Source organism: Daphnia magna, linkage group LG4, assembly GCF_020631705.1.
Source record: "Daphnia magna isolate NIES linkage group LG4, ASM2063170v1.1, whole genome shotgun sequence".
NCBI classification, from domain to species: domain Eukaryota; kingdom Metazoa; phylum Arthropoda; class Branchiopoda; order Diplostraca; family Daphniidae; genus Daphnia; species Daphnia magna.
The window spans coordinates 11451282-11475644 of record NC_059185.1 but is presented as its reverse complement, the minus strand read 5'-3'; the positions used below and the strand labels follow the sequence as shown (position 1 = coordinate 11475644).

The window sequence follows — 24363 nt, the reverse complement described above, 5'->3', positions numbered from 1 at the left end:
AGGTTAGAAAGATGCAGGGCATGAACACCATGAAAAAAATTAATAAATTTTGCAAACAATTAGTCAAATAAAAATTTTTATTGACTTTTCTCCACACAATACAATGATTTGCAAGTTTTGAAGTGCAAAATAATACCTTCAAAAGTTGCCGTCAACCAAGGCAGGGGGAGACACTGCTTCAGTTGGCCACCGGGGGAGATTACCCTGTGTGAGTTGGCCAAGCACGTTGTGTCTGAAGGAACAAAGGCTGTGACCCAGTACACGAGCACCAAGAATATCGTTTCTTATTTCTCCAATCAAACGGTTCTTTCTGAGTCACAAAACAATAAAAAAAAACAGCTGCTGTTCCGCTTGTTTAATCAAACGCCATCTATTCCATTTAAAACTATGCCAGAAGAAGATTATTGTTAATAGAAAAATTTCCTACATGCTAAGGCACCTTTCTATTAGGGTAGTCCTCTCCTAATAGGGTGAAGTTGTCTAAAAATTCTCAAGTGTGCGAAAGGCATCCGTCTGTGTCTTTGTAAATACACTAATTTTTAGGAAGCTGTGGAAGCTACAATGTTAATTTAAATGCGAATTTGTAAATTCAAGGCGCATTTCCATAACGAATGTCTTACTATTAAGTTAAGCTAGCACGATCATTCGTTTTCCATTTTTAGTAATAACACTGAAAATTACATGCGATTTGAAATTAATCTACAATTTCAGTTTCTTAAAATACTGGTGGCCAGGAAAAGAGCCAGTGGGTTCAAAATGGTACGCGTATATTAACTAACGAAACCGTACAGAGTGCAACCCTGACGTTCCAAAGCGTATACAACGTCCATAGCCGCAACTGTTTTTCTCAACCCGGGCGCAGAATAAACTTACGTCTTTTAGGCATCTTAAAAACAAAGACAGATAACCGAAACCCCCAGAAACAAAGACAGATACAGACGAAAAAAAGGGTGGTCAAAACAAAAACCTCTGGCTCAAGCCATTCTTTAACGATATCTATGTCAAAAATGTTCTTAAACAATCTAAAATAGCAAGTCGATTCGAAGGTAGAAGGCCTCTTCTGAAAACCGGTCTAACAATTTGCATAAAATACAGCTTAGGTTTTGAAATACCATAATAATCTTTGGAGGGCATTCGGAATTAGGACCTTTAATGAACAGGTAAAGAAATCAAGCCCCAGGAGTCATAAAAAAAATAAAATAATATATACATATATATGTATATATATACTTACAGGGAAGGTCAGTGTAAAAGCTAAGCAAATGGAAACGCTTAACTGGTCAACCCACCTGTAATCAATGGCCACAATTGGTAATGTTTTTCACTAGTCTTTCAAACTGAGATTGAAAATCCAGAATTTGACTCAAAGCAATCCGCTGTCAGTAAGAAAGGCGCTTTGTTTCACACTATTAAACAAGGTTTACCAGAAACAAACTGTTAAAAAAATTGGCAATATTTTTAAAGTCGGTACCTCGGGCAGAGAGAATCACTTAACACACCCATTGAATCCCTAGTCCCGTTAAGAATTAAAATTTTCTTACTGGTTCTGTTAGTAATTGCGAGGTAAGCCATGGGAGCGATTTATCACCGAGTCCACGAGAGGTGATTTCAGATTCAATTTTGAAGTGGCTGGCTCTCAGCGTACGTGATTGATTACATAAAACATTTCTGGGTTTCCTACCACTTAACTAAAAAAACAAAACAAAAAAAACATTAGAAATTGAATGCAAACACTCAGTTAAAACTGCAAAATTTTTTTTATTTACCTCGAAAGAAATAAAATCGAAGTCACTGTACATCTGACCGATCACCTCACATGATTTCCAAAAAGATTACCAGCGATAAAAAATTTCCAGCCCTAAAAAGAAAAGTTGTCCTGGGCGACAGCAATATTAGTTGGATAAAGATGGTGATGACCTCCAACGCAGGCGAAGATAACTGATGATCGCAAGAGACGGCCCAAAATGACGAAAATATACTTTCTTTTTTCCATCAACCATACGTGACATTGTGCACTTCCTCGGAGTCATCTAAAATAATTATTACAGACAAAATGAAAATCACTGAACCTGCTTATAAGATACCTTTAACATAGCATAACGATGACAATGGCCCCAATGTAAAAACAGTTGAAATGTTTGCAATTCACTTTGTTTCTGATTCCCGATATGTTACGTCCACCAAGTTTTTTCAGTTCATTGATTTAAAAGGCAATGCTTATTTAGTGGTAAAACCGGTAAACTAGTTTTACCGGTTTCTCTTTGAATCTAGTTGTTGTTGTTTTTTCTTTTCCTCGAGTCTTCGAAAACCTATGGGTAAAAAACCAAAAAACAAGTTTTCAAACAAAAAGTGTTCGTTTCAGATTAATCTAAAAAAAAAAATAATAATAAAAAAAAAAAAAAGCAGATGTCTTATACAGTTTGTCATCGAATTTTCTCTGTTACAAGTTTTCATGGCAGCCAACAGGTAAAACTGCTTTAGATTTTAACCATTATTTCTTTAATTTGCATTTTTGTTCTTACGTGTTATTTGAGTTATTCAGAAAAAGAAGAATCCGGCTTTGATGCCCCTTGGTGTTTCCCTCATTGCGACACAGAGTTCAATCTCTCTAACTGAAGATCCTCTTCACTCGTCAATCCAGTGATCCGTTATGTTTATATAATTCGTAGTCTCACCATACTAATAGAAGCGCCACAGAGCTCCAGTTTGTCTTTAGTTACCGACTCGTTGGTCGGTCCAGTCGTTTCAAAAAACGGTGGAGCCTTTACACCTCTTTGGTCCGTTTTAGTCTGCAAATCATGAGGTACAGCATGAGTTATAAAATTTTGAAATTTTTCAATATTATACCTTAAGTAACAATTAACTGCTACAAACATTTAGGATGTTGACTTCGCTCGTCATTCTGAGCGTACTTTTTGCGGCTCAGGTAGCGGCACTGCCAAGTGGCGCTCCTGTTAGTTCGTGTACAAGTATGGCGCCTTTCCATATTCCATTCATCTTTGGCCAACAAGGGGTTGCTCCTTTTAGTATAGTACTCAGCAGCGAGCAAGCCAGTCCGAGATCCCCTATAACAGGTAAATAAAATTTTATGTTTCTACCAAATATTTATACATATATGTTCAAAAACGCGAGAAGTGCATAAATTAGGCAATCTTCTACGCTTAATTTTAATACGTTCTTTTTAATTTAATTGTACAGTGACTTTAAAAACCAACGGTGTGCCGGCTTTCAAGGGCTATTTGATTCAAGCTCGATCAGGCAACAGTATCAGACCTATTGGCACTTTCACTGTCGCAGGCGAATCAAATACTGGCAAAACAATTAACTGTCCCGGCGGTGTTATGGTAAGATATTAAAATTTTAATTTAAAAAAGGAATGCAATCTTAATACACCTTAGATTATTTTTAGAACGCCGTGACTCATACAAGCCGTACTGATAAAACTTCTGAGACCTTTCTGTGGACTCCACCTGCTAACTTCAAAGGACAAGTCGTTATGATGTTAGTTTTACGAAATAGATTATACGATATTTTAATGGAATTTAATCCTGCATGGTTATTTTTATTTCTACAGGGCTACCGTGGTCGTAAAGTATAACGAATATTACAAGGGCGTGCAATCAAAACTCATCACTGTGGTAAGTAAATATAAAATCGCTATTTATTTAGTTTTATACGTTTTTCTTTACTGTGAGATAAAGTGAGTTTAATCACAAATTCAATTGCGTAGAGGAAAAAGGGATAACCTGAGCTGTAATTTCTACTGGTGAACGAGACAACTTCACTTTTCTGAACCCTATTTACCGGAGCTGTTGAAAGATGGCGCAGAGCGCCACGTTTTCTTTAAAATTATTTTATAATAACTGTTATTATTGCTTTAATATAATTCTTATAGTTGCATTTGGCTCGTCTTATCAAAGTCACACAACTGAAATTGCAATGCAACATTCGATTGAACCAGATTAGGAAAAACAATGTCAATTAAGTACAGTTTCTAATAAACAACTGACATTGAACATGAATTCGATTTAAATGAACTCCATATTGAGGGGGTTACGACCGTTATTCCGTTTTCTAGCAACATTACAGAAAGTACACAATGTGGCTGCCGAGTAAGATTGCAATACCACAAAGGTAGTCATATAATGTATATAGATTTCGAAGCACAATATTATCCTAATTTGTTTAAATAATAAATTGAAACAGGTATTTACCATCTTGTATGGAATTCCAAATATTAAGTCTCTTTCCTGACCGAAAGGGCGTTGCCAGACGTTACAAATTAGGGTCAAAAATCTCTGTAAAAGAAAAAAATAATAATAAAGATAAAACAAAAATCGAAAAAAACAAAAAAAAAACAAAAAACAAAAAAAAAACGTTAAGTAGGCTTCTTTGTTAGACAAATTCCACGAAAAAAATACAGTTAACCCATACAGTTTTTTTACGATTTGTGAACCCAAGGGATGACGAAAACGTTTCAATTCCTTGATTCCCTCTGCTGTAAGGTAAACGTACGCAAAGAACCTCGAATCACATTTCCATAACGACGATCTAGTACTGTCGATATCTCCGAGGCATTCAGTATTTCAAAATGACTAGAACTAGGATGACTAGTCGCAAACCCTCAGTTACCCCTCTTGACGTGGTCACCCATCCCGCTTTATCTCAATCTATTAATGGTGTCAGAAAATCACCTAGATTAGCCAAACGCGTAAAAGGTAAGCATTTGAATTATTCAAAGTAAACGTGACACCATCTCCCACGGTGTTGCGTTTGACAATTGTGTCAGAAATGTGGTGTGAGTTCATTGACATTGGACAAGTGAAATTGCAACTGCTTCATTTTCTCGTTGAAAAAGGCAAGCCACCATGCATTGGAATTGACCTTGGTACAACCTATGCTCGTGTAGCTGTGTATCACCATGGAAAAGTAGAGATCATAAAAAACGATCAGGGTAGTTGCACGACACCATCGTGCATTGCCTTTAGCGATATTCAACGTTTGGTTGGCGATGATGTAAAAAAGCAAGCAGCCATAAATCCATTAAACACCGTTTTTGGTAAGACTATGTAAATGCAGTGTTTCGCGTTCAACAATTTAATAGAAAAATTGAATTAACTTACCAGATACAAAGCGCCTACTTGGACGTCAACTCAAAGATGTTGATCAGAAGCACTGGCCTTTCGAATTCGTGGCTGACGATAGAAAACCGAAAGTTGAAGTTAACTATAAAGGCGAAAGAAAGACATTCTACGTTGAGGAAATGACCTCAGTGATTCTTCTAAAGATGAAACAAATTGCTGAAGCTTACTTGGGGACAGAGGTGACGGACGCAGTCATCACAGTTCCTGCTAATTTTAACGACTCGCAGCGCCACGCAACGCGTGATGCAGGAACTATTGCTGGTTTCAATGTTTTGCGTATCTTGAATGAGCCCTCAGCAGCAGCCATTACCTATGGTAAATTAGTTCTGAACTATTAATTATGAAAAAAATAATAATAATGAAAATAAATCTCTTTAAAATAGGCGTTGAAAAGAAAATGGAAGGTGAAGAAACTGTTTTGATTTTTGACCTCGGTGGTGGTACTTTTGACGTTTCCGTCGTCACCGTAGGAAAGTTCAACACCAGAAGAATAATCAATGTCAAATCGACAGCTGGCAATACCAAATTGGGTGGTATTGATTTCGATAATCGACTGGTTGATCATTTTGCCCAAGAGTTTTACAGCAAACATCAAAAAGATCTAATGTCTAATCCAAAAGCTTTGCATCGTCTTCGTTTAGCTTGCGATCAAGCCAAACAAACTCTTTCTTATGCCAATCAAGCATCGATTGCAATAGTTGCACTTCACGAAGGCATAGATTTCAGTTCGTGCATCACCAGGGTTCGTTTCGAATATATCTGCGCAGATCTTTTCCACAGTACGTTGGATATCGTGCAAAAAGCTTTGGACGACGCAGGAATGACTAAAGACATGATGGATGAAATTATAGTGATTGGAGGTTCGACTCGCATCCCAAAGATTCGTAAGCTTTTAAGCGATTTTTTCAACAAAAGAGAATTGTATAGTTTTGAAGATTCTCATGAAGCTGTCGCTTGTGGCGCTGCTATTCAAGCTGCAAAACTACATCATGATACGTCAGATGCTATACAAGATCTCCAGTTATCGGACATTGCTCCCCTGTCCTGGGATGTCCTAATCGACGACGGGGTCATCAAGGCCACGTCTTGCATCGTGAAAAAGAACAGCAAGATTCCCATAGATACGCAAATTTCCGTCACACGTGCGTCTAAACCTTCAAACGAGTTCGCAATGAAGGTGTACGAAGGAGAAGGGCCTCCAGCTAAAGGCGAAAAAGGGAATTCAACTTAACCGGCCTTCCCTCTTGCTACATTTGGTGTTGTAAAAACCGACATTACTTTTGAAATTGATGCCAACGGTATACTTGGCATAACCGCAACGGAAAACACAACTGGCCATCTAGAGAAGTATGCTGTTAAACATGACGAAACTCGTTTGTCGGGCGAAGAAATTGAAAATTTGGTTAAGGATGCTGCTTATCAACGTGACATGGATGACCTGTGGCACGAAAGAATGTTGGCAAAAAATTCGCTTGAATCTTATTGCCTTAAAATGATTGGAGCTATTGAAAATCAGAAAAATGTGATAGCCGAATCTGAGAAAAAAACGTTATTGGATAAATGCTTCGAAACCATCAAATGGATAGATGACAGTCATCTTGCAAATCAGGAAAAGTTTGAGGAAAAACTCGAAGACGTTAAAACTGTGTGTCATATGATGACGAGCACAATTTCTGATGATTCGGAAGACGAAATTGAAGATTCTGATTACGAAGCGAGTGATATAGATAGCGATGACGAAGAAGACGACAGTGATGAAGATGAAGAAGATAGCGAAGACGAAGAACCAGCACCGTTAAAAAAGCCAAAAATTGAATGCTGAAATTTGTGTTTTACATTTTCACGAAGATTGAATCTCTCCATTTGTTGTCATGTCATTTCCTAAGGTGGGTTCTGACTAAATCACGTTATAGTTGCATATGTTAACATCCTGATATGATAAACGCGGGTATTTCTTTAAATTTTATTGTTTACTTGTTTACCTGCGTTAACGGTCTGTTTTTTTCATTGTACGCGTCCCAAAAGTATGATCCAAGACATTGAGGGTGGGGTAGATGAGATCAGAGATGTACATGACATCACCACGTTGGGTAGATCAGCTCTCATTGGCTGAAAGATTCGTCTTTTTCGCCTGACAAATCATAAAACAATTGAAAGATTTAGAATCAATAAAGATCTAGCAGACTAGTTATGAAATCTTTAGAGCCTTCCAAGCCAATAAGAAAAACAAAATGTTATGCTCACTGTTTCTAAGGCATCAAGTTTCAATGCAGTCAGCAGCTAATAGACCTTCAACACGCATAATTAAAGCAAGCAGCTGAAGTGGTTCTGCTTTATCTGCGTGCGTTGGATAAATGAAGAAACTGGTTCAAGAAAATTAATTAATTCTTTTTGAACTAAACTTGACATTTCGAAAATTTCCTCCCAAGCTTCAAATGCTTCTTGAACTACAGAAAATGTCTTGCCAATTTTGACTACGGGAGGGATAAGAAATCTTGGTTTCCAAGTTCTGCAGATGAGCAAGTCAATTCAAATTCATGCGGAATGCTTTGAATTGTATTAGTTAGATTGCTTCTAATTGGACTTGGGCACGTTTTTAAAGCAAGCTTCTTCTACTGTAACGAGAAAAAACCAGTTTAGTACAAGAGTTTGCATAATAAGATGTTAAATGCGTACAAGAACGTTTAGGTTACCTTTTAGAATGAGCCGAGGTCAAAACAACTTTTACTTAGTAAGCGATGATCCAGATAAATGCGTCTCTTGTGAGAAGCCTAATTATCCCTCCCGTTTCTGCGTAATATCCACTAATCCGATAATTAAAAACCGTGTCCATAAGCGTTTCCTGGAATAAAAGGATTACAATTTAACACGTCATTTTAATTTACAGCGCACGCATTAAATAAGAACTCGAGAGGGTTCCTAATACCAGATTTTAAATCATAGTCTTATTCAAAGAATGGAACATTTTTGATTTCTTTTTAAATTTACAATGAGTCATCAATGTTTGTGGGGTGCCCATTTCCTCAGCATCCCCCCACCACCCCCCACCAGGAAAATAATTGTTTTCTGGCTAAGAAAAGGGGTGGAGCAATAAAATGTTCCAGTCTTTCTGTCCAATCAGAAATCGAGGTCAGGTTGGACGGATGTACAACAGGTAAGCCACTGTACATATGGTTTTGGAAAAAGGAAATAAATGGCTGTGTATAGTTAAGGAATTCAGACAAATGCAAAACACTAGTTTACGCCTTACCACCTATACATTTTCAACTCGCTTTAATTTTTAAACAAGAGTTGATAATTATTGACCGTTCATCCTAGACGGAAATCAGCTCGTCATATCGCCAAGTGATCTGCCTTGATCAGCCTATTACCAGCCCGCATTGGATAATAGACAAAGTCTGACATCATTCTAATTTCAAGACTCTGATTAGTACGAGAAAATGGAAGCTAAGCCACAAAAACAGTTTCCCGATTACGGAAGTCTGGGATACGCAAGACTATCGACCACTACTACAACATTCCAATTACCGTTGACATCCTCCTGTGTTACGTGCAAGGTATGCCAATCGTACATCGACATCATTGGGAAGCGACATCAATATGTTGTCAAGTGCAACGAATGCAACGAAGCCACACCAATACGCAATGCACCGAAAGGAAAGAGATACATTCGATGTGGTTGTAAATGTCTGCTGGTGTGTCGCGATGCTGCCCTAAGAGTTTCCTGTCCTAGATCCAACTGCAAGAGGACCATCAGCTTAATTTCTTCATTAGCATACGACAAAGTCCCAGTCTTCATGTGCGCCTATTGTAGTAACCCATTTAGATTCGATCTTCTCCAGGACTCTTTAAATGTATCTAACTTAGTGAAATGCCCTCGTCATTACTGCAAGAGAATTTCATCAGTCGGTGGACGTGATCTTGCCAGGAAATGGGCAATGATTTTCTTGATGTTAAGCGCTGCCCTTTTTACCGTTGGAATTGCACTTGTTTGCAGTACCACCCAAGCTGCAGATTCTACCAATGGAGGGATCTACGTTGCCTACATCGGGTTCTTTCTGATTGCATTTATTTGCCTTCTTCGGAGCTACCATTATTGGACGATGAAAGTTAGCAGGATAGAAGGAACTGTATGAACACAGATTGTAGCTCACTCAAGTAAAATGTTTTAGTTGTAAATAATTCAAAGTAAACAGTTTGTATCAGTGTGATCTGTAACCAACGTCTTCTTTCTACGCAATGTCTGGTGACTATGTTAAGTTTCAACTTAACTTAGACCCTACACGGAGCCTTCAATTTAATTTTTTATAAAATACCTGCTTGACAATGATTAATTTACACGGATTAAAAACCGGTCAGCATAAATACAAGTACCAAAATCTGCCTAACGCCTTGCATTTTGAACTGATTTCAATTAAAAAAATACAAAAAAAAACACGTTCTGTAATTGCCGAACGATTGGTAAAATCGCAAAATTGATGTAGTTGGAATAAAAATTGTCTGTTGACTCAGGGACAAGAAAGGGATTGATCGAAATAGTTACACAATACATCGTTTCAGAATTTGTATCCGGAGGGGTGGGAGATTCGAGTAAAGAAAAAAAAAGAGATAACGACATAGTTACAAGCAACAACGAATACGAAATTCTTTCTATTGGCTAACGAGGTTTAACGAGGTTAAAAGTCTAGAAACGCACCTTAATTTTTCACAGCAGAATGGTTTTAGATGTCCACATGAAGAAAACAAATGATGACTGAAAACGACCACGAGGTTTCTTCTATTTGTTGATCGTTCATGTGTTGCTGTTTTTAGTTGAAGTACTCTATCTCCTCCGTCTATTTCAAATTGGAAGTTATAATTCTAAAACTGAGAAATGTCAATTGATAGAGACAATGCCAATGACATGTACTTTTTTGGCGGGGCAAAAAAAAGCAGCCGACAAGAAACTTGTTTCCTTGTCGTTTGTCGAGGGTAGCTTGCCTGTGTCATTTTTGCAATTCTTGAAATTTTAAAAAATCGTTAAGTTAAAAAAACTCTATATAAAAAATTGTATAGTTAACAAACAGAGTATAAAAAACCGTTACAAAATTAACAGTTTACTATGGCTTCTCTTGTCGTTTTTGGCGCCACCGCAATCGTTCAGGCTTTGGCATTGGCTTTAACCGTTCAAACTTCAAAAACAAGCTTTCAGAGTCAGGGTTAGTCACAAGTTGTCAAAACGCTGTACCTGACTACCTGTAGTAAGTTTTGCTATTGTAATCACATTATCTGTCAAATTATTCTCGCAATTATCGCCGACATTCGGGCCTCGTGCAACTTTAAAGATGTCTTACAAATTGGATGATTACCAAGTATTAGAAACACTAAATGACAGCAAATTTGGTCTACGACAAAGAATATCTCGTTCTGATGGTCGATTATTTGAACGGCGACAGCTCAGCTACAAACATATGGATGATGCCCTTAAAGAGGTTTTTTTTTTTCAATTGACTTTATACAATTTGCGTGCTAACAATGTCATGTTGTTTTTTTCCAGATGATGATTTATGAAATCAATACTTTAAAGAAATTAAGACACCCAAATATTATTCAACACGAAGATGCCATCGTTGAAAGAAAAACTTGCACACTTTATTTAATTACAGAGATTGGTGGAAGTGACAGCTTACAGACCCTGATTGATTATCACAAAAGGTAATTGAGTGAATACCAAAACTTAGCTTTTTGCATGCTAACTGCTAAATCACACCTAGGTCAAGAACATTCATTAAAGAAGACTTGATTTGGAATGTTTTATCACAGTTTTGCCAAGCTTTGCATTCACTCTCTGTGGTGCAGAATCCATATAGAAGTCAAATCTTCCATCGTTGCTTGAAACCATCAAGTGTTTATTTCTACTTTCAGACACAAAAGATAAAGATTGGAGATTTTGGACTTGGCCTGATATCTAATCCCTATTATATGTGTCCTGTAAGCTTCATTTTTCTGTGTCATTCACTGATATAGTTTTATTTAAGATACTTATCTTTTCAGGAATTACAAAACTTGGGCTTGTGCAATGAAAAATCTGACATTTGGTCAATGGGGTGCATTATCCACGAAATGTGCAGTTTAAAACCGCCTTTTCAAGTAGCTGGAAACGACAGGAATCAAATAACAGACTGGAAGTATGGTATTTTCTTGTCTTAAGCTGCTTTTTGCCAATAATTAACAACTTTACTTAATCTCCATTAGACTTGAAAATGTACCGAAGATATACTCTCGCGACCTTTCTTCCATTTTGCGTTTTATTTTGACTCCAGATGAAGACTCTAGACCATCTCCCCTCATGGTTCTTTATCACCCCATAGTCAAAGTCAGGAGAGGAGGTTTAAAGACTGTAGATGGCGGATCCGGGGTCCTGGAAACTGATTTTCCCCTCTCTTCTAAGGAAAATCTCACCGTTATTGCCGAAGATTCACTTGAAGTTTCAACCGCAGACTGTTCTGACCTATCCCTCAATCAATACCTATCGATGATGGGTGATCAAGAAGCTTCGACGACGTATATTGATGACGTGGACATTCAATCCATTGAAAATGGGACAGCTTACCCCAAGGCTACTTCTAGCGTACTGCATGTCAGTCCGTTACCATCTCCGATTGGTAAGAAGTTCAGTGGATCAATTGGACGTCCAAGATCTTCGTTAGAAAACTCTCTCGTGACTCGAAAAGCAACAGAATTGTGCCAAACGGAACTTCACTTGCAACAATGGGCTAAAATGCTGGAAGAAAAAGAACAGGAACTAGCTCATAAAGAGAAGCGGCTTCATTTATGGGAGATTCAGATCAAAGAAATGTTTAAACAATGTGGCACTATGAATCGATCCAATTGCAGTCGAATTTCCTACACTCGACAGCACTCGACCAACGAGAGCAGTGGAGTAGAGACTGATATGGACAGCACGGTCAGTGCTTACCCTAGCGATTCCATCACGGAACCGACTGCGGTTCGAATGGAGTCATCAAAAATAGCAAATCCCTTCTCCCGGTATCAGACGGATCGACACGTACGTTTCCAGCAATCAGAGAATGACAGTAGTCGCACACGGAGCGAGAGCGCTTCTAATTTATTTACAGAGCAAAGACTCCACTGGCTTGAAATGAAGAGGAAGAAACATCATACTACGCAATCTCCACCGCCAGCTCTACCTCCTAAAATGAATGGAAAACTTGAAACTGATTACATTTTTATGGAAGAGAAATCCATTCCTGTTTCCGTTCCAAAGAGCCGAACGTGTAAAGCACCAACTAGTGAGATCCATAGCCGATTCGAAATGCCAAAACACTTAGTAAAAGACAAGGAGAATTACAGTGGGAATTTGAGACTTGACACGTCCAGGTATTGTCCTCCTCTTCCTGCCCGCTCAACCGGTGGTAAAATTACTGATTCCAAAATTTTAACAAATGAATTGCGAGCTAAGCTCAAGTCACATAATCTACCCGGTTTACGGTAAACTTTTTTTTTTTTTTTCCTTTAAGTGTTTAGATTAACAGGACAGTTTTTCACTCTTTTAGATAGACTGTTTAGTTCCTACGATTTATGTTTAAGCATTTACATATTCATTCTTTTACATACTAATCCTTGGCGTTTTGCAATGTTACCTATTTGGTTTTTTGCCTTTCTTTAACACAACTGAGCCGGCATGGGTCTTCCTTCCAATGCATTGACAATGTTTTGCGCGGTCATCGTTGCCATAGTAGTTCTTGTTTGTAGCGTTGCGCTTCCAATATGTGGTATCAGAACTGAGATAACCAGAAAGTATTAAAATTTTTTTACAGAGATAGTATAGTTATAACATGGTGGTATGATCAATGGAAATACACGAATAATTTGATTACCGCAATTTTTCAGTTTTGTCAGCTCATGATCAGCCGGTAAAGGTTCAGGTGTCATCACATCAAGTCCTGCAGCAGCTATCTGCCCTGTTTTCAGGGCGTTCACCAAAGCATCTTGATCGACAACGCCTGTGATGTACACAATAATTATTCATTTCGATTTTCGACGGAAAGTATTAAAGTAACGAAAACCTCCTCTGCTGGTGTTGATAAGTACGGCGTTAGGTTTCATTAAGGCGAATTGGGTTGGCCCAAACATATTCCTCGTTGTATCGTTCAAAGGGCACATTATGATAACCACATCTGATTCTTGAAGAAGTTGGTCAAACGTGACGTATTCTCCTAACACTTGAGCAGCGGCTAAATTATATACGAGAAAGATATTTCGTTGCGAATTTGGTTGAACACTAGGAAAGAAAGTCGTACCTTCTGGTTTTTCATGTCTCCCACAGTACATAATTTTGGCAACTTCAAATGGAAGTAACCGTTTGGCGACTGCCAGACCAATGCTGCCAAGTCCCACAATGCCTACTTTCGCTCCGACAAGTCCACTTCCACACATCCATAGAGGTCCCCATGAACATTTGGCCCATCCACCACTGTTTCCAACACACTCAGAATGCAACAATTGAACAGACTTTTACCTATTCTTGTTTGTTTGGTCTCTTGCAAGGCTTACTTGGCAATTTCGTCGTGGGCTTCAAACAGTCTCCTTGTGGTTGCCAATGTGAGAGCAACAGTCAATTCAGCTGTTGGGGCAGTGAGAACACCTGGTGTATAGCCTACCGTAATATTCCTTTTCTTAATTTCATTGAGGTCCAAATGATCGTAACCAACAGACATTGTTCCAATTACTTTCAGCTGCGACCCTACAAAAAGATGTTAAAATTCTATAAATAAATTCATAGATAGACACGCTAACAGGAAATATTACCTGCTTGATCAAGCACTTCTTTGTCAATCTTGTCAGTAAGAAAGCAAAAAATTCCATGCTTCCCAGAAATCTTGTTTAAAAGATCTGTTCTGGAAATAGGGGACTTGTTTGGCATCACCTCGAGCTCACATCTGAATGAACAAACAGACAAAATATTTTCAGAAACACCTATTTTTAAAAGAAAGATTAAAAGCATACAACAATTTTAGGCTTACTTTTCTTCTAGTATGCTTAGAGCGCTCTTCGGTATATCCTCTCGTGTGACAAGAACCTTTGGCTTATCCATTTGATTAACGGTTGTCAAAAATCTCGCAACAGTTGGTTTTGAAGTCCAACTATTTATAACCTGACCTGCATTCAAAAGAGTTTGAAAATAGCGGAACATTGGGTCGATCCGGCTTTTTTATTACTGCAAACAACTTCTTTGATTTGTCGTCGTGAAAATGTCAAAAAAATTTGAACTTGTCAAGCAACGATGCCAAACTTATTCATCTTTCTGGGGAAAAGGGGGGCTTAAAAAAGAGGGTCCCCCCAAAAAAAAAAAACAAAAAAAAAAAAAAAAAAAAAAAAAAAAAAAAAAAAAAAAAAAAAAAAAAAAAAAAAAAATATTATTTTTTAAAAAAAAAAAAAAAAAAAAAAAAAAAAAAAAAAAAAAAAAAAAAAAAAAAAAAAAAAAAAAAAATAAAATTTTTTAAAAAAATTTTTAAAAAAAAAAAAAAAAAAAAAAAAAAAAAAAAAAAAAAAAAAAAAAAAAAAAAAAAAAAAAAAAAAAAAAAAAAAAAAAAAAAAAAAAAAAAAAAAAAAAAAAAAAAATTTAAAAAAAAAAAAAAAAAAAAAAAAAAAAAAAAAAAAAAATAAAAAAAAAAAAAAAATTAAAAAAAAAAAAAAAAAAAAAAAATTTTTAATTTTTTTTATTTTTAAAATAAAAAATTTTTTTTTTTTAAATTAAAAAAAAAAAAAAAAAAAAAAAAAAAAAAAAAAAAAAAAAAAAAAAAAAAAAAAAAAAAAAAAAAAAAAAAAAAAAAATTTTATTAAAAAAAAAAAAAAAAAAAAAAAAAAAAAAAAAAAAAAAAAAAAAAAAAAAAAAAAAAAAAAAAAAAAAAAAAAAAAAAAAAAAAAAAAAAAAAAAAAAAAAAAAAAAAAAAAAAAAAAAAAAAAAAAAAAAAAAAAAAAAAAAAAAAAAAAAAAAAAAAAAAAAAAAAAAAAAAAAAAAAAAAAAAAAAAAAAAAAAAAAAAAAAAAAAAAAAAAAAAAAAAAAAAAAAAAAAAAAAAAAAAAAAAAAAAAAAAAAAAAAAATAAAAAAAAAAAAAAAAAAAAAAAAAAAAAAAAAAAAAAAAATGTTGAGACTTGAGGTTGAGAATCAATTACATTTTACTTATTTACAATTGACATATCAAGTACTTTTTCACTGAACTATACTGTTCAGAAAAATCCTGAATTACTCGATCGAATATCTTACATGTATGAAAATCAATCTCTTATGAGTGTATGACAAAAAAAAACCTAATTACGAAACTACTGCCTACGGACAGGATGATACTACGGTCAGACCAGAGTAATAGAATACTAACCAGAGTAATAGTATTCTATTACTCTGGTCAGACTACGGATTAAGGATGGTACCCCAAAATCCCGCTACGAACGCCACGGGTAACGTGGCCCATAACCGAAAAAATAATAATAATAAGCTTGTATGTCTAAAAAAGGTAAATCTGAATTTTAAATTTCTAATTGCATTTCGTACCAGAAATTCGCGTATTCTTTCAATTTCGAAGTGCCTGTTAAAGCTGTGGAAACTAATTTTACTTGTAAAATTTGAAATGTTATAATGCATAAATGTGATGCTTGAATCATTTTACGTTTTTACTGTTCACTACAAAACTCAGTTTTTTAATATCGCAAACAACCATACGATGTTTTAAACACATTTTCATCACTGTTCATGTGGCCGCGATGCAGAATACAGATTTGGACCACCTTACTAGTGGCGTTCCTAGCGGGACGTGATGATACCTTAATTGTCGATGGCTTTGACGTAGGCCTAAACGGAATACTTGAGAAAAGGATCAACTCAAAATCCTCCTTTAGGCATAGTGATCGGTTGATTAAAGATACATTCCTGTGCTGCTGGAGTGGCTTTTAAATAAGTCATAATGGTACCAGTAGAACCAGTTCTAAAATCCGATGTAACTAATACATCAAATGTCATCAGTGCTGACATGGTCTCTCGTCTTCTTCTAGAATTGATGGCGTTTTTATTTTATTCACATGTATTATCATTGAAGGGGGGGGGGGGACTGTGTACGGGAGAATGGAAGAATTGGGCAAAATATATTTTTTTACAGAACAAATTTGCAAAACTCTTGAATTGTGACTAATTCCGCGGAAGAACTCGTTCGTATACGTTTGTGTTGAGCGAATGGAACATCAAATCGATGAGAGTTCGTGGGAGGTAGTTACGTCGACATGGTATCGGTATTGGATGCATACCCTGCTATAGGCAAATCAATCGAGACCAAATAATTATCAAAGCAACACAACGGTACAATAATTAACAAATTAAAACATTTTTTCAAAACGAATCCGTCTCCTGAGCAAATTTTGGAAACAAATGACATCGTCACAACTCGAGAGATTTTTAATTGTTCCTAGTGTCTTCTTAAAAAAAAAAAAAAAAAAAATCTTCCTGACTTGAACGCATCTCGTTTTCGTCTTATTTTTCGTATACAAGTGTGAGAAATTGTTGTCATTTCCGTAAAAATAAAATCAAATAAAAAAATAAAAATCAAAAGATGAGACCAACAAGAGATGGCGTTTCAGGCGCTTTTTTCGACCATCAGTTCGGTGGTTTTATTGGACGTGTCTACCGCGACCACATCTCTCGTCTGGGTCTGATCCACGTCGCCGCCTGCTATGCGCATCATCCGCTCGTAGTTTTGTGACAAATCGATGGGCGCTGGATGAATCACTGCACCGTTACTGTTATTGTCATCTTCGTCCGTCGTCGACGGAGGGATAACAGCGCCGCGGGCTGTTTGGGCCGCGTGGACGTGTTGGCTGAGGGCCAGTTCGGCAGCGGCTGCAGCCGCCGCAGCCGGAGAAGCGGCAAAATAAAGGCTCAATTCTTCCAGACTGTTGGGTAGCCGCCTAAAATGGCCGTTGCTGTGATGATGCAAGTGGTGATGTACATCCATCGAGTCATCGTCGACCGCATTGCCACCAACTCCGCCATTGACGCGAGAGCCAGGAGATCCGGCCGAAACCGACGAAAGATTTCCGCCTTGAGCTAACGACACGGCAACGGCGATGGATTGGCGGTAGGGCCGTCCAGTCACGATTCCCAATTTCTTCACCTGCGTAACAATTAGAAAGGTAAAAAATAAAAACGGAAATGGAGGAATGCGCTGAATTTCGCAATGTCGAGCGAAAACGAACCTTATCGTAGAGAGTACGGGATGGAACGCCGTAGAGCCGCGATGCCTGCAGGGCACTCTGGCCGCTACGGACGGCCTCGATGGCGGCGGCAATATCGTGCCGAGTGTACTGTCGGTAGCGTTTCAATTCCGGTCGATTGCTGTTGCCATTGTTTTTGCCGTTTTCGCCGTGATAGGAAGATAGTGAAGACGCTGGCGCCAAATCTGAAAAAAACAAAATTTTAAACCGCGTTAAATGACAATCTGATGATCATTGTTTATTTAAAAAAAAAATGAATGCATACCTTTGACGTGATCAAAGACTGGAGAGCGGCTGGATTTCATTCTATCCGTCACCTGAAAATTCATTTAAAAAAAATTATGTTTAATAAATTGTTTTGAGTTATTTTTCATTGTATTTATTACCATGGGCTCGTCACGATCATCTTCAGGCGGATTGGTTTCGGAACTGGATGATCCATCCCGTTCCTTATCTAAACTGCTATTGGTTCTCTGCAAAAATAATACAAAAAATAAACAAATAAATCAATCAATACAAATCCCGAATGAATTTTAACTTGAAACGTTGCACACACACTCTGAAATTGCAATTTTTACCTCGGGGGTCTTGGCAGGTGAACGTTTGAACAAGGGCATTTGAAGAAGACTGGCCGGCAGATGCTGGGCAGGCGGAGGCTGGACAGGTGCAGTCGTTTGCGTCGACGTACGCAATTGCGGGAGGAATCCGGAATCAGCTGTGTGGCCAGAAATCGGTTCGAAACTGAGCCCCGACAATCCGGCAGGACTTCCGGCTCCATCCTCCGAATACAGTCCTTTAACTTTAAGGGATTCCGCAGCCTTGAGTAGGGCGCCGACCTGCTCCTGGGCGACGCTCACCTCGCCCCGGTAGATGAACTCGAGGATGGCCTTCAATTCGGACAATTGAATGTCTTTGAAGACGACGATCGGATGCTGTTGCGGAGAGGCCAGGTAGACGCTGTCGTTGACGAAGAGCGATTGAAAATAGCCCGAACAGGCGGCCAAGATGATGCGGTGACACTTGATGGAAGCACCTCCACACGACAGGGTCACATCCGTCAACGCTTCCGTTTGTAGCAATTGATCAAAAGCGCCTAACAAATTTGATCGATGTTGATTCCAACGCAGGCAATACTGTTGTTGCGGAATTCCCGATCCTCCCATTTTGTTCCTTTTCTTCTTCAATTTCCAGCCGAAAAAAACAAACAACAAAAACCAAATAAAAACTTAAAATCCCCCCCCAAAAAACTAAAAACCAAAACTGAAAAAGTTTGAACGGAATTCAAAAAAAAAAAAAAGAGCCAAGTGGTAAGGGTCTCTCTTCGATCGCTTCACTTGTGCAACTGAACGCCAATCAACGGGTGGATGGCTCCTTTTGTAACAAACCATCTCGGGTGGTTCCACCCTCCAAACCCTCGCTGACACCGGCCTTTTTTTTTCTTCGGCAATAACAGGGTGAAGAGGGAGGTTCTTTAAGATGATGTTGTAAAAAAAAAAAAAAAACTTTTCTTTCCATATGGAAAGGAGGGCTGAAAAAAAAAAGGTTCCAGGTCACAGTATGTTTTTTTTTCTTCTTCTTCTTTTTTGCTGATGGAGGAGGGTGCAATGTCAACCCTCCGATCTTATTTATTTTTTACAATACAAGTAGAAAACGTCTCTGTGTTGTCCGCTCTCTTCTTCGGTTACGTCCTTTGCGCGGTAGACCTTTTTATTATTTTTATTTCGTTTTATTCTTCCCCTCTCGAAGAAAATAAGTCGATTCTTAGTTTTGTACTTGCCATATAGGAGGGACGCACGTAGTGAAATAAATCAAGACGGTACACACACGGCTGTGCAATATCTGTGGAGTATCGATCGCCATAGATCAAAATTTTGTTTTACAAAAATAATCTACAAAAAAAAAAAACGATTGCATTCGTAATTAAATGAATAAAAAATTTGATTTTTCTTTTTTCTTTTTTACCTTTGGACGGAAGAAGGGGATTAAAGGAAAGACATTTCATATCGTCTTGCTGTCCATTTTTTATTGCAATTTTTTCCGTTTGTTGCATTTCACAGGTCACAGCCGCCAAAGGCTCGACTTTCTCACGGCCTACTTTCTAACAATAATATCAGAATAAAAATAAGAAAAGAGGAAACAAATTTGATATATTCACTATATCAGAGGAGGGGAGAAAAACAGTCCTCCCTCTTTTTTTTTTTTTGGACGAAAAATTTTAGAGGGGCACTACGTAATTTAATCTCTATACAGAGCGGCGAAGAAAGAAAAAAAAAGAGCCGATGCACATGTCACCGACGTACTCTGCGATAGGCTAACTACCTGTCGTTAGATATATTATATAGTTAGCTGTACTTGCTATATAGGCATGGGATATATATACCTGGGCCTTTTCTATGTAGTTGAGGAGAAAGGAAACATATGCCGAATGATGACGCCATACGCAGCCACGGTTAGGTGAAAATGTAGGCCAAACTTTATATTGCGGTGTGTACGACGGCGTATATGACGCTGATTTTTATTTCTTTCCATTTCCTGTTGTTTTTTTTGTTTTTTTTTCGGCTGCCGGAATACAAAATGGACGTCCTGTTATATCTACAAAGGATGACACACACAGAAAAAATTTAATTTTATTACCAATTTATTTATTTGTTATTATTATCATGATGATGTTACATAGACGAATGCATATCGCAATACCTACTTACGGGTTAATTTAACTAGAAAGAAAGGCGGAACAAAACCGGATGGAACCCGTTGCATCATCGGAAACTCGTTTTCTTCTCTTTTTTTTTTTACGTGGTACTAAATTGCTCTCCTTTTTCTTCTATTTCTTCCAACCAGTTTTTGATGCAAAAGCAAAGCAAATTTCAATGTCAGTTAGAAGAGGCACTTTGATGATGCAAATGACTCCCCCACTCATCCATCCGTCCGCAAGAGACAAGTGTCCTCTCTTTCTCTGACCTTATGGAAGCGGCGTCTCTTTTTAGCTCTTGGAAAATCCTCTCTCGCCCATCTGATTTCGCCACACACATAAACATTATTATAGTTATAGCAAAAGCTCTTGCACGTCCCTCCGCCACCCAATTTCGCAAGGTTTCTTATACATTTATTTATATATGTTGTTTTTGCGCGTGCGCGCGCGCCCCCCTCTCTTCTTTGCGGTCTCTCCGTCTTTCTAACATCTCAAGATCGGTGGGGAGGGGAGAAGAAAAGAAGCCGCCAAATAGTCGCGAAATAACGCGCGTTTCTTTCGCCATCCCTAAATTTTTTTTTTTTTTTATTGCACCTTCCCTTTTTTCTTAGGAGGAGACCCTCCACCATCTTAAGCGACTGTTTTTTGTTTTTTAATATTTCGGATGCATCCACGCAGACACCGCGGATTGTTTTTTTATGAAGATCACTGCGCGGCCTTTTGTGTTGCTGTTGTTAAGCCTTCATAACAATTTCGACCATTAAATATAATGTCTGTTTTGGCCTATTTATTTTTATTTATCTTTTTTTGTTTTTGTGGAGCGGCAGACGATCGTCGTATAAAAGACATAGTGACCCATCTAACCTAGGCGACAATATCGACTGTGTTTTTTTTGCGCATCTGTTTTTTTAAATTAGGGCAACTATTAAAGTCCACCGTGCAAATAGATTGAAAAATGGAGTGATTAATGTAGTGACGTCATCGGGAATCAGTTGGAGATTTTTCTTTTTTCTTTGGGGGGGGGGGGTATTGTGCTCGAATTGAAATTGGATAGTAATGAAGATGACAGGACAATCTTTATCACAAATTTAATTCGTTTTTGAATTGAATAATAAAAAAAAGTCAGCATTGGCTTGAATTTCCGCCGCTACTTTTGACGATGTGGATCAATGTCAGGTTCACTTAAAAGACACTCGACTGCACATTTAATTTAAAAAGAAAAAGAAAAAATGGGAGGAGCATTTGGATCAAAGATGAACCGAAAGCCGATGACGTCATATACTATCTAACAATACTTCAAAATTGAAATTTAAAAAAATCAAATTTGGCCAAACGATTTAAACAAAAATATTTTGAATTAAGTTTATTTTTCTTTATTTCTATTTTAATCACGTGTCGTTTGTGACCTATTTCCAATTTATTGCCAAACTTCAATGATCAAAATGAGTAATTTTTTATTTTCTGATGGCTAACCTAAAAGACCTATTTCGTCCTATCGGTACTCTTGGTGTTCCCCCGTAAAAAAAAAAACAAACAATACGAGTTAAAAATAAAAAAATAAAATAAAATTAGGTCGTGCCAAAAAACAAAGTCGTTTCGATCAAGGCCGACTTTCCTTAAGGGCGACTCATCCGTACGCATTATAAATGTATAAAAAAAAACGGTCAATTGCGGCGAAAAAAAAAACAAGTTTCACTTGACAACCTTTTTGCCGTGTGATGTTCCATACCTTGTTTTTTTTTGTTTCACCTATTTTTTTCGATACCTGTCGCTCGCGCGCGCCATTTTTTTTTTTTACAGCTACGCTAGTCGCAATCATATTCGAAAAAAAAAAACCTTTCTCTTTCTATCCATTTTCTGCCAGTCTATTTGGGTTTTTTTTTTAACGGCCTGTATGTTATTCAATTTTCAGACCATTTGCTCTCGAAACGTCTTCAAATGTCCCCCCCTACACGCGTATTGGAGACGACTTAACGATTATTGGGTCCGCAGAAGAGGCAGTTGTGGCGCACGCCCGCGTATACTTGAAAGATAGAAAAAAAATAAAACGAGGCAGCCGGGCAATTTGAACAAGAAAAAGGAAAATGACAATAGTGCAGCAGAAGCTAAATAAAATATAAAAAATGGGTACATGTCGGCTGCTAAAATGTTTGACACAAAAAGAAAAAAAAAACATAGACATAAAACACCATTTTTTGGTCACTTTTAAACGTCGTAACGCTTTAACGCGAGCGAAATGTCTTTTGTAACATTTCACCGGCGACACTACATGATTTTTTTGTGCTGCAAGTTTCACAATCGAATAGCTGTGTGTGTTAAATGTTTAACGTCATTTTCACAATTTTTTGTTGCATCTTCTTCACATCTGTATGCAAATGAAGCCAAATCAAATGATTGGCGTTCTCTATTCAGTTGAACGACCCTGTTTCATCATTTTCGGGCTGTACTGGGTCGGGGCAAACTGTGTAATGACGTTAACCAACACATCACGAATGCAAAAAAAAAAAATGTCTGTCCCTTTTTTTTATTTCAAAGAGAAACAAAAAAAACTGTCACGGCATAAAGAACTGCTGTTGAAAAAAAAAATTGTTACGGACTAACGAACTACTGTGTTACATTACCTGGTTACACGGTGAAAATGGATCTTGTAAAAAAAAAAAAAACCAAACATTTTTTTTTTGCGTTTTTTTTTTTTTTTGCTCTCAAATGGGGAGTGGTTAACCCTTTTGGTTATTCGAAATAACTCGAGGTACTGATTATCATGATGCAAAAAAAAAAATCTTAACCCTACCCTTTTTTTTTCTCAACAGGATGTTCCATGTGAAAAAAAAAAAAAAAGAGTTGTGAGAAAAAAAAAATTTATGAAGGGGGTCACTTTTTTTTTTTTGGTCAAGTTATTGCTGCACAGACTAAACAAATGGTGGTGTATGTGTAACACGCATTCCATCGTATAAGACCCGCGTTAGTTTTATTGTACGCCTTTAACCCTCCACATCTAATGCCATTTTTTTTTCCCAACAGTTACGAAACATACCCAAAAAAAAAAACAACAACAGTGAGAGTAGAAAAAAAAAACCGTGAAAAACATGGGTTGCAAGTTCAGCAGGGCAAGAGGGTTGCAATAAAATAAGATAACACAGAGCCCCCCTCTCTCTCTCTCTTAGCAGACACAATCCGTAATTGACCGTAAAGAAAAAAAAAGGTCTAACCTTCACCGTAACTGTCCTCTCAACCAGAGCAGCCCTGGTGGCGAAAAACGAATTTTTTGTTTTGTTTATTTTTCCCTAGAAGAAAGAACTTGCAACAATTGCAACACGAAATTCGAAAAGAAAAAGAAAAAGCATTCAATGAACTTTGAAGATTGAACGATTCCACGCAAAGTTCATTGTACGAAAAATGTCGATATGTTGCATATCAAACGTCAATCGACCGTACGCAAACGAAAAAGAAAGAAAACAATTCTGTCACTCCAATGTTGACGTCACACCGCTGAAGGCACATGGGGTCTCTATTGCGTGTTATATGACTTTGCTAGAGGAGGAGGGAGAACCCATAGGCAATTGGAAAATGGCCGCGCGCAATGACCAGTTGTAAAACCATTCCGGAATGCCATGAAATGGGAGGAAACTTGTGGGCGAAACTAATGGCCTTTTTTTTCTCTCTCTCACTCTCTACCGGGCAGTTAAAATGCAATATATAAATTTCAAAGAGGATGGCTCCTTTTTTTTTTTTTCCAGACTATTTCAAACGCAACTAGTGAACTGATGTCTCCACTTTTACTTTTCAACACACACACACACAGAAAAAAAAAAAATGGAGGGCGCGAGCCATTTGCTCTACACATTGATTTGTCGTTTCCGAGTGAAGAAACGCAGTCGACATTCAAAACTGCCAATTGTTGGTGCACGTGTAAGACGAACCTACCGAAATTCGTATCCATTTCCCTTACAGTTGCCAACAAATGGAAACTTATCGCCGTGATCGCTAATGAGCAACGTGAAAAGTTGTCCACATTGTTGAAGCACTTTGCAAAGATTTTGAAACTGTCGTAACAAGAGACACGCACAGGACTTTTACCTGATTAGATTTGCGATCGTTGAATAAATATCTCCCTGGGTGATGAGACGTTGAAGATGTCGCACGACGCTCTTTTTACGTGTTCCAACCCGAACCGATGACGCACGATGAACTTGCAGACACACAGGCGATGAAACTTTTCACACGTGCCAAAATGCGACGTTGCCGTTGATTAATCGATTAAAG

At 37.4% G+C, this 24363-nt stretch overlaps 5 protein-coding genes and 1 long non-coding RNA gene across 25 annotated transcripts; 3 read left to right on the top strand and 3 right to left on the bottom strand.

Moving 5' to 3' along the window:
• Positions 1–63: 63 nt before the first annotated feature.
• On the bottom strand, positions 64–10105 carry LOC116920049. 17 transcript variants are annotated; one of them, XR_006645640.1, is made up of 11 exons: positions 9841–10105; positions 7838–7986; positions 7389–7759; positions 7127–7275; positions 6981–7041; positions 5312–5454; positions 5124–5226; positions 2523–4298; positions 2252–2368; positions 1767–2030; positions 64–1688 (listed from the first exon to the last, which is right to left on the bottom strand). It is a non-coding gene; the product is annotated as an uncharacterized LOC116920049 (long non-coding RNA). The 17 variants fall into 17 exon arrangements; XR_006645637.1 differs by having other exon boundaries at positions 1767–2309; positions 2523–2612; positions 2676–4298; XR_006645631.1 differs by having other exon boundaries at positions 64–1147; positions 1235–1688; positions 1767–2309; positions 9841–10104.
• LOC116920046 (heat shock 70 kDa protein II) lies at positions 4362–7105 on the top strand. Its single transcript, XM_032926103.2, has 4 exons — positions 4362–4718; positions 4859–5059; positions 5127–5459; positions 5528–7105. Exons 1-4 carry the CDS (start codon positions 4592–4594, stop codon positions 6373–6375), a joined length of 1509 nt encoding a protein of 502 aa, XP_032781994.2. The 5' UTR covers positions 4362–4591; the 3' UTR covers positions 6376–7105.
• LOC123471277 (heat shock 70 kDa protein-like) lies at positions 6574–7105 on the top strand. The gene has a single exon (XM_045172423.1). The coding sequence runs from the start codon at positions 6574–6576 to the stop codon at positions 6964–6966; it is 393 nt and encodes a 130-aa protein (XP_045028358.1). The 3' UTR covers positions 6967–7105.
• Positions 10106–10210: 105 nt separating the features above from the next.
• Positions 10211–13029, top strand: LOC116920047 (serine/threonine-protein kinase Nek1). Its single transcript, XM_032926104.2, has 5 exons — positions 10211–10615; positions 10681–10838; positions 10898–11114; positions 11178–11311; positions 11379–13029. The coding sequence occupies exons 1-5, from the start codon at positions 10469–10471 to the stop codon at positions 12637–12639; spliced, it is 1917 nt and encodes a 638-aa protein (XP_032781995.2). The 5' UTR covers positions 10211–10468; the 3' UTR covers positions 12640–13029.
• On the bottom strand, positions 12693–14454 carry LOC116920035 (glyoxylate reductase/hydroxypyruvate reductase). 2 transcript variants are annotated; one of them, XM_045172419.1, is made up of 8 exons: positions 14366–14454; positions 14171–14306; positions 13956–14086; positions 13701–13890; positions 13448–13620; positions 13214–13381; positions 13025–13150; positions 12693–12928 (listed from the first exon to the last, which is right to left on the bottom strand). In XM_045172419.1, exons 2-8 carry the CDS (start codon positions 14239–14241, stop codon positions 12810–12812), a joined length of 978 nt encoding a protein of 325 aa, XP_045028354.1. In that variant the 5' UTR covers positions 14242–14306; positions 14366–14454; the 3' UTR covers positions 12693–12809. The 2 variants fall into 2 exon arrangements, with proteins under 2 accessions (XP_045028354.1, XP_045028353.1); XM_045172418.1 differs by having other exon boundaries at positions 14171–14418.
• Positions 14455–16614: 2160 nt separating this feature from the next.
• Positions 16615–24327, bottom strand: LOC116920032 (protein tramtrack, beta isoform). Of its 3 annotated transcripts, none has more exons than XM_045172414.1 (8): positions 24178–24327; positions 19789–20000; positions 19371–19506; positions 17987–19297; positions 17795–17881; positions 17674–17725; positions 17391–17593; positions 16615–17308 (listed from the first exon to the last, which is right to left on the bottom strand). In XM_045172414.1, the coding sequence occupies exons 4-8, from the start codon at positions 18569–18571 to the stop codon at positions 16772–16774; spliced, it is 1464 nt and encodes a 487-aa protein (XP_045028349.1). In that variant the 5' UTR covers positions 18572–19297; positions 19371–19506; positions 19789–20000; positions 24178–24327; the 3' UTR covers positions 16615–16771. The 3 variants fall into 3 exon arrangements, with proteins under 3 accessions (XP_045028349.1, XP_045028350.1, XP_045028351.1); XM_045172415.1 differs by lacking the exon at positions 24178–24327 and adding an exon at positions 24025–24153; XM_045172416.1 differs by lacking the exon at positions 24178–24327 and adding an exon at positions 20114–20394.
• Between the last annotated feature and the right edge of the window lie 36 nt (positions 24328–24363).